The sequence below is a fragment of the Micropterus salmoides genome, unplaced genomic scaffold, assembly GCF_014851395.1.
Source record: "Micropterus salmoides isolate LMB-PRFRI ecotype aquatic unplaced genomic scaffold, ASM1485139v1 Ms_hic_scaffold_14, whole genome shotgun sequence".
NCBI lineage: Eukaryota > Metazoa > Chordata > Actinopteri > Centrarchiformes > Centrarchidae > Micropterus > Micropterus salmoides.
Genome location: NW_024040485.1, coordinates 30,246,211 through 30,256,226, shown reverse-complemented (window position 1 = coordinate 30,256,226; position 10,016 = coordinate 30,246,211). Strand labels below are relative to the sequence as shown.

At 39.4% G+C, this 10,016-nt stretch overlaps 1 protein-coding gene across 1 annotated transcript; it reads right to left on the bottom strand.

Annotated features, from left to right (window-relative positions):
- Positions 1-3,151: 3,151 nt before the first annotated feature.
- On the bottom strand, positions 3,152-9,120 carry cldn15la (claudin 15-like a). Its single transcript, XM_038718966.1, has 5 exons — positions 8,718-9,120; positions 5,714-5,878; positions 5,014-5,095; positions 3,907-4,020; positions 3,152-3,756 (listed from the first exon to the last, which is right to left on the bottom strand). The coding sequence occupies exons 1-5, from the start codon at positions 8,932-8,934 to the stop codon at positions 3,678-3,680; spliced, it is 657 nt and encodes a 218-aa protein (XP_038574894.1). The 5' UTR covers positions 8,935-9,120; the 3' UTR covers positions 3,152-3,677.
- Positions 9,121-10,016: the final 896 nt, after the last annotated feature.

The window sequence follows — 10,016 nt, the reverse complement described above, 5'->3', positions numbered from 1 at the left end:
AAAACATCCTTTTTTTTCTTAAAATTAAAATTAGAAATAGAAATGAAAATTTCTTAAAACAAGTGAACAGATCTGTCAATGTTGATGATATCAAATTAAACACACAACTCAAACTCTTTCAACACAGAAAAGTGAATTCTAGATTATATTTTCAGGATTAAAAAAACAAACATACATAAAGGCTAAAAATATGTAAAAGATGTGGCGGCAGAGATGTTTTTCAGAATCAGAGTGACTCACCTGCAGACGTAGAGGTGTGTTGTTGGATCAGAGGGGGAGACGGGCGTCAGTCTGAGAAGCTCTATATGTAAACACCTGCTGTCCGTCACGGCCTCCCTCAGCCCCGGCAGCCAATCAGGTGACAAGGCTGTGAACTTTGACCAACCCTCAGTCGTCAGCGCTAACCCCCTACTCCTCCTCCTCCTCCTCAAACCACAACATCCAGACAGACACCCAGACAGATGCAGACTTCCTGTGAATGAGCCGGCTGAGAGGATTGAAGCTGGTTCCTCTCAGTCAGCACAACAGGGCGAGATTAGAGAGAGAGAGAGAGAGAGAGAGAGACGTGGAGCGAGATGGATAGTGGTATAGTAAGGAAAACACAAAATGTGCTGCAACAATTGGCTTTATAGAAACAGATTACTCTCTCTTTAAAATGGTAAAACACATTTTATATGAGTATATTTTAAAATAAATAACCAAATTTCTGTTTTAAAGCTCCTCTGGTCGGTCCTTTTTGGTATCAGGAAGTTGTTTTGAATTTGTAGGCCGACGTCCCCATCGTGCAGCCGGGTGGACATTCCACACTGACTAAAGCCTAAGAATGTACACAGGGGCAGCGCGCTGGTGCAGTGGTTAGCCTTTTTTTGCAAGAAGGTCTGGGGTTCAAACCTTAGTCGTCCCAGGCCTTTCTGTATGGAGTTTGCATGTTATCCCCCGTGACTGCGTGGGTTTTCTCAGGGTGCTCCGGCTTCCTCCCACCGTCCAAAAACATAGGTTCACTTGTGAATCTAAGGCTGAAAACCACGATGCAGATGCTCAGATTTGGCTTCCTGACCCTTTGGCGTCGCTTTTCAACGCTCTGGGAACCCTTTAGTGTCATTTTTTGCACATGTAGGGCAAGGGTCAAGTTAGGAACAACCAATGTTGGGAGTAACGCGTTTCAAAAGTAATGGAATTACAGTAATGTATTCCTTTTTGCTGTAACGCAGTATAACTATTACTAATCCCTCCCACCCGCGTGCTATTAATCAGAAGGTTAATTTTTATGACATAGACCCACCCGATCCGCGGATAACTCTCCACACATCTTACTATCAGAATAATAGGACCATTAATTAGAAGTGAAAGTAACTCTGAAGTAAAGCAAAAGTAGTGTAAAGCATTACAAATCAGACACAGTAATATTGTAATGTAACTAATTACTCTCAAATGACAGTAACTAGTTATCTATAATGTATTACATTTTGGAAGTAACTTGCCCAACACTGGGAACAATAAATATACAACGTTCAGTGAGACTTTCAAAATAAAACTACTGGCTAACGTTGTCAAACGTCGCTTTGTGGTTAGGTTTAGGAAAAAATCATGGTTTGGGTTAAAATATGCTTTCAACAATGGATGCCTTAGGAAAATTTGTTTCATATTTTGGCTGGAGAAGATCTCAAACGAACAGATATACAAAACGACAAAGTGCGACAGCATGATGCTGGAGATCAAACGCCACAGAATCTGATGGCAAGGGCACGTCTTCAGAATGGCGCAGGATCGAATCTCAAAGGTTGCAGGAGGATGGACTCCACCAGGGAAAAGGATGCAAGGTCGGCCCAAAACAACTAGGCAGCTGTGATAGGTGAGCTAAAGGATATGCATCTGACATTGGGGCAAGGCCCAGCGAGTAGCACAAGAAAGGTCCAGCTGGTGGCAGATCATCGAAGCCTTATTTCCCACTAGGCACAAAGAGGATTAAGACTGGGTTTTAAGAAGTATGTTACTTACGTGACTTAAGCTATGTAACTTATGTAACTTACATAACTTGACATCTCCTGGATGAAAGTCTTGTGTCAGACCCTCCATCCACCTCAACCGACTCCTTACTCTGAATTTTCTGTTAAATATACTACACCTACTTTTAGCGTTCATTAATGACGCTACAGGGCTTCCCCCATGATTACAAACTGACACCAAGGGTTCTTGACCATGCATCCATATGTGACGACTTGCGAGTGAGAACGGGATGTCCTATCAGAGACTTAATTCTGACATAGTAAACCTGAAAATTCAAGACAGAATGTTTTATTTCTTCTGGACGCTGTATTAAAATGGAAAACGAATGAACATCATCGTGTCTTTTACATAGTTCTATGCCAAGGATACTAACTATTGATTGATTGATATTACCACTGTTTATATTGAATGGAAATCTGCAGAGTACCATATTTACCTCTTTTCCAAAATGGAAATACTCTAGTGAAGAACTGCTCAAGTGCAGACATGAAGCGACTACTGTTTACTCTGGATGTCCTTTCAAACCATGTTTTATCACTTGACATTTTTGGTTTGCAGAAGTGAGTGTGAGCAGACAGAAATATAAATATGCGTTCAGACTTTTGGCCTGAAGGTTGAGCAGCAGGTTTGATCCAGTCCACGGTGAGTGAGGAGGTCTATACATAGACAGAGTGATGCTGTGCAGCTTTAATCCACTGTTCTGCCTGTCAGCGGGTAAACAGACAGAGGTAGATTACAGCCCTGCAGCGCATTAATAATCTTTATTACACAGGAGATTACACACTCACACATATTTGTTTGTTCCACTATCCCCGTGCGGACATCTCATTAACATAATGCATTCCCTAGCCCCTTACCCTATAATCTAAAATTATAACTTCCTGTGTGGAAGGCCCCACAATGTGAATGTGTAAACAGTTTTATGTCCCCGCAACGTTAGTAATACATACCAATTGAAACAAATAGCCTACACACACACACATACACACCCACAAAATTACTTATCCTACAGTCTGCACATGCAGGAACAAATGCACATGGTCTCCTACATTAGGACACAGTTTTCTGTTTACTAAAAGCCCCTTTCTTTAGCATTTATGATCAGTATTTAGACATTAAATAAATGATCAATAACGCCCCAAAATGTAGTTGTAACCAGGTATAAGTATTTATTAATGTATTTTTCAACTTTTCATTAAGACATATTGGAGTCACAAAGCAACTACAAAGTGACTTTTTACAAAAGACATGGATGCAGGCACTTCAACTTGAAAAAAACTTCAAAATTTATTCAGAAAATTATTAACTCCAAACAGGATAAAAATCATGAACAATCATCTACAAATGTATTTCCCTAGATTTAGATTTAAGATTTCATATCAAAAACTCAGAAGTCACATAAAAAAAAAGCTAATATTTCCCTACATGTCCATATTCCAGTCAATCTCCTGGCATTAGAGGACATGGTGTGTTTACAGTACATGTAATAGTGTGTGTGTGTTCTTGTAGTCATTGTGGGGACTGTCCTCCCACCTGGGGACAGCCGGTCCCCTCAAATAAACAAATTATTTTAAAACTTTGTTGTTTTAGTTTACGTAAAACAGGATCACCAGGTTGAAGTAAGCCTAAACAGTGTCCTTACAGATCGTATGACGCATGTGTGTGTGTGTTTAGACGTAAGCTTTGACATCTGACTCTGACTTGGATGTAGCTGTGTAGACCTTCTGTGGCTTGTTTCCATAGTAGCCCCTGTAAAACAAGACAGCAAGTTGAGTTAAACTCAAACTGTAAGATAAAGACACAAGCATTATAGGAACTGTTAAAATGGGAGTCCTTGTTTATACCTTTTTAAAGCATTAAAAAGAAGATATAAACCAAGGTGAGGGGTGTAGCACTTACGCTGCCTTGCCTCCAGGTGACGCTCTTTTACAGGCGGTGCAGAGACAAGCTCCACCCAGAATACTCAGACTGGCTCCAGCCCATCCCAGGAAGAGGCCGGTACCCAGCTCAAACCTGCAAACACATGACAGAGTCAAACAACCTGCAGACACATGACAGAGTTATACAACCTGCAAACACACAACATTAACCTGCAAACACACGACATCAAACTGCAAATACACGACAGAGTCAAACAACCTGCAAACACACGACATCAACCTGCAAACACACGACAGAGTCAAACAACCTGCAAACACACGACATCAACCTGCAAACACACGACAGAGTCAAACAACCTGCAAACACACAACATCAAACTGCAAACACACGACAGAGTCAAACAACCTGCAAACACACGACATCAACCTGCAAACACACGACAGAGTCAAACAACCTGCAAACACACAACATCAAACTGCAAACACACGACAGAGTCAAACAACCTGCAAACACATGACATCAACATGCAAACACGCCACAGAGTCAAACAACCTGCAAACACACGAGAAACAACCTGCAAACACACGACATCAACCTGCAAACACACAACAGAGTCAAACAACCTGCAAACACACGAGAAACAACCTGCAAACACACGACATCAACCTGCAAACACACGACAGAGTCAAACAACCTGCAAACACACGACAAACAAGAGTCAAACAACTAACAGAAGATTAATGTTATTTCTGAATTCTAGAAAGTGAATTAGTAGTTCTCTATACCTCCCAATGTGTATATGACAAATACATACATATATCATCAATTAAATGCTGACTGTAAAATAAGAAGTAATCAAAAATGTGAATTACTGAATGGATAAATTAATTTAAAAAAGAAATCTCACATTTTATTTAAATTCTGAATGCATTTCATTTGCATTAAGGTCATCAAGAAATAGCTTTTTAATATTAATCCCAATGCTTGTAATATCTGTTATGCTTATTATACCAACATTAAACCTTATCTTTTCTTAAACATTCATTGTTTATACTTTAATCCTTTCAGCCTGGTGTGACAGGATCAATCTAAACTTTTGATGGATGTATATTTGAGTCAACTCACTTCACACCACCGAAGAACGGGTTGTTGAAGTCCTGCACAACTCTGTAGGCGTACCAGGAAATGGCTATCATGCAGCACAGACCTGCAAACACAAAGCAAAACATTTACATTAAAGATCATAGTTTTAATTCCTCATTTCTTCCATAAGGTGCCGTGTTGCCTCTGTGCTCTGGATGATGCCATAGTACTTCTGTTGTTATAAAATCAAATCATTCCACCTTTATGAAAACACATGGGTTCTTCACATCGCTAACTAATTCAAAGGTGCAGTGTGTACGTTTTAGTGGCATCTAGTGGTGATGGTTGAAAATTGCAACCAGCATCTCGCGTTGCTTGCACGTGCTCCTCAGATGGTCCCATTTCCCGAGTTGTGAAGTCGTTCTTCCAGCTTCATTGTGTTCATGTGCTCTTAATTCTGAATGCTGAATCAACATGGACACTACTACAAAGATGTGTTGGATTAACACTATCAGAGCGTATAAACAACAAGCAGACATCTAGTTCACTCTACATGGACAGCAAACTAACCGTTATAACCATATTACAAATGTTTACAATTCTATAAGTAACAATACGTTGCGTGTTTTTATCAGTTGTCAAAGACAAAAGATGATAAGATTTCTTAACAATCGGAGTTATACTGTATATAGCACACACATCACATAAACAAAACTGAGTTTGTGTTTTTGTGTTGACTCACCGGCAAGGATACTCAGGATTCCCCCGGTGAATGCGATCTTGGCCTTGGATTGGTCGGTGGCCGAGCCAATCTTGATGCACTTCAGTCCGAGCAGTGACACGATCATGGAGCCGAGGCCGAGTAGCAGACAGATAATCATCAGAGCACGACATGCCTGAATGTGAGCTGCAGAGAGGAAAAAAAGTATCTCACCAATAAATCACCTCCACACACGCTCTTCATCATCTCCAGTAGACACGTCTGCATTGGATTTTATTCGCACTGAGTCTCTGCTGCTCTCTTATGGAAAAACTATATTGTTGTTTATCCAGGTAGGTAAGAGATGATATTAAGCAACATGGCTAATAGGAAATGAGGTCTTTCTGTGTGTAAACACTAAAATATGCAATACCATAGGACTGATAGAGACAGCTAGATGTTCCCATCATGTTCTCAACCTGAACTAAAAAACAACTGACCTAATGTGATAACAAACTGTTGATATAAATAAAGTTATGGGGATAAAGTACAAATTACTTGATGATTATTATTGTTAAATATTGCACGTATACGAAATAGAGGTTTGACTGGTTTTAGAGATGGGAAATCAAAAAAGCAAAACAATGGAAGGTAAAAAGTCTGTCGGTTGACACATTCTCACTCACACATAGTGGCATAGGGACGCTTGGTCAGGGACGCTTGGTCAAGAACCCTTGGCGTCGCTTTTAACACCCTGGGTACCTTTTAGCTTCAATTTTGCACATATAGGGCTCCACAATCAAGTTAGCAACAGTAAACATGCAACTTCCAGTTAGGCTTTCAAAGAAAAAAACTAGTGGTTAACGTTGTAAAACATCAAAGTTTGATTAGGTTTAATCACCAAACATACTTGGTTAGGTTTAGGAAAACATCATAGTTTGGGTTACAATAACAACGTTACTTATGTGACTTAACTTATGTGACTTAACTTATGTAAGTTAAGTAATGTTAATTGCGTATCTTACGCAGCTAAAATAAAAACATTCAGTGTTGACTTTGTTTCACACAGGAAATAAACACCGTTATCCTGGATGAATGTTGTTGAGTTTGAGTTTGAATATGAGATCTGATGTCAGTTAACAGGTTGTTAACAAATCCATGTTCAAGCCTAAGAACTAGAAATATCTAATATGTAGGTTTCAATAATTCTTTGGCTTCGATATCAATGATTTAAGTTGTGTAAGTCTGTAATCTTGTTTAAAATTCATCTCATTGCTCATGTTGCCGCCTCAAAGCACGATTGATCTTTTGTATACATTTACCTTGCAGAAAAGTGTTAAAACTATTAAAGTAATAACACACACAAAAAAGTTCCCTTACATCGGAAAAGAAAAATAAATGTAGGAACCGGAAGTAACATCATGTGTTTGTGGGCTTTATGGTACCCAGCTGAACTGTTGAGGTAATTTATTGACAGAGAGAGACATGACTTGACCTCTAATGATCATAAAAACCTGCGGCACCTATTTATGAGCCTAATAGAGTTTCAGGAAAAGAAGATAGGCAGAAAGGCTGAACAATGAATCATACAGTAAAACCATCAGTCACACGTTTAGCTTAAATATCTTGATCAGGTAAGTTATATAAGACTCATTCATAAGTGTCTGTTAAGGTGAATCAAATAAGATGCTCCCTATTCACGTTTTCTGACCAATCACATGCCTTTGTTTCAAAATGATGACTGTAGAAAATATTTTGTTAGGGAACATTGCTGTCGAAGAAGTCAACTGTTCTCCTTAAACAAGGCTGTGAGAACATTTTTAAGAATAAACAAAACCTAAAACATGACTTAACCATCTAAAGTCATACTTTTACATCAAATCCAGTAAATAAAGATTAAAGTACACTAAACCAAACTAAACTGAAGAGGACGCAACATCCGTCTGGTCTTGACAGGTGATTCCCTCCATTTTATTGTCAGTGGAGGACGAGGCTCAAAATGGCGCCCAAAAGATAATCTGATACATTATGAAACATCTTGTGGGAAGAATACATTTAATTCATAAATTAACTTCACTATTATTATATCAAACAATGCATAATGGTGACGTAGTTTTGTCTTTGTAATGAACTATATCAGTAACTGATCTTCATTTGGATTTTAGGCGGGAAACTGAAAGCCGCCAACCTTTGGACGAGTAATTCTGACATGGCACTCTGGCCTATTTTCCGTAAGACGAATATGATAAGCTTTCAAAGAAATTTACCAAAAAACGAGTTTTATGCAAGTTAGAAGTTCCACTGATCAACTAGTGAGGCTCGAACAATTTGAGTTAATTAGATTATAAAATTATTTCACTTTCAGAACCTGAAACCTGGTGGATTACTGATTTCCTTCAGCAGCTTCATGACCTCATGTATATGAGGAACTTGAAGTTGACCTCGCTTCTTCTTAACTAACTAAGTCACTTAATCAGTGTTAAATTTTATTTGTTTCAAGAAAGCCTTCCAAAAGTTTTAGATTTTTACCTTCATTCAATGAAATATTTCTGGGATTTCCCTTTGGGGATGAATAAAGTACCTGTCTATCAATCAACTAAACAAGATGATTCAAAATTTAGAAGTCATTCAAGTTAGCAATTTATCTTCCATCCATCCATCAATCGTCAACCGCTTATCCTGCGTACAGGGTCGCGGGGACAATTTATCTTATTATTTTTAAAATAAAACTTAAGAAATGTGGGACATAAAATGTTGTTTTAGAAATGGCAACCTTGAATATGTTATTATTTTATATAAATTTGATGAGGTTATCTGTTTAGTTTTATTCTTTCCTTATATCCTGTTGTATTTCCTATCTTTCAACAGTGACAATTTCCCCCTCTTGTATATTATAGACTTGAGACTGAAACTTGAAAACTGAGGCTAAAAATCATCAAGCATCTTTGCTTTTCCGGAAATTGGGAAATATTTCTGCTCTTTACAGTAAAAGGCTATTTAAACTAGAATACATGAGGTTTTAAAACTCAGTGGGTTCTCGTCTTACCAGGGAGGGAGAGCAGCGATTCAAAGTCTCTACACTCGGCAATGCCGCCGCTGTTCTCGGCGCAGGAGTGCCACAAGTTTTCAAACTGCCTCACGGAGATGATGACGCTGCCGGACACGGTGGAAATCTTCCAGTAGTCATTGGACAGCGTCGCTCCGTTGACCAACCAGCTGATTATGCACATAACGAACCCGGTGACTTCCACAGCCGTCGTCATGATTGCAACGTTTCCAGAAATCCAACTGAAACAAAACAACGAAGCCTTTGAGATAAAGACTTCAAAATGACAGGAATGACAGGGTCACAAGGCCTGGTCTTCCTGGGTAAAGCCTCAGTGGGTGAAGTCAGAAGCAGTTGCTTGTCGGAGGCTCTGGGCTCTCTCCTGCACTTAGTTCTTGTTAATCTGATGTCCGTGGCTCTAACAGGGGGACTTTACACTCTATCAGGGGCCATAAACTTCCAGGAGCCACTCCCTGTCGTTCCCCATCACCTCCCACTATTGATGATGATGATGGTGAGTCTTCAGCCACACCTCAAATCACTTTGAAAACCATCCACCAGTCTTTGTTTTGACAGTGACAGGAGTCCGGCGTTTTCCTGAAGTCATAAAACTTCACACAGAGAGCTAAACCTGATCAGTCAGAGAGACAACAGGTGAAAAGTAGCAAACTGGCACTGCAATGGGAAAAGTTCTGAGATGAAGATGTTCATGTGCTGCTAATGACTTGCTATTATTTGTTGTGTACATGGTTTGTGAGATTTTGCTAGATTAATGCTCAAGTCTGACAGGGCGACGGTGTTAGCGGGTGGTTGTTAGGTGGTAGACATAGGATCACTCTAGTGGGTTGATAGTGGTTTTTGAGGTGGTGGAATGGAGTTACTGAAGGATGTTTAGATTTGATAACCAGGTTTAATGCCCACTGTGGCACCATAGTGTTCCTGTTGCTAAGGTTTTTGTTGTAGTTATTTTCATGTTGTGTTCCAGTCACAGTTGGAGGTCGTAATTTCCCAATAGAAATGTCCGACTTCCGATCTCAAAGCGTTCCAGGTGCGTGACGCCAAAAGTGAATGACAAACATGGCTGACCCTGAAAAAAGCTCAATATCTGTTTTCTAAAAAAAATATCTGTATTCTGTAAATAGTTATTTTTCTATTGTGATCAAATACATTGCTTTAAGCTCATTTCTGGTGCTGTTCAGTAAATATGTTTCAGGCTTAGTGTATGAACAAGTTCTGGTTAGTCCCGCCCAAGTCTGGTTTAAGACGCATACTTGGTTGTTAGTTGGTTGATCAGATACA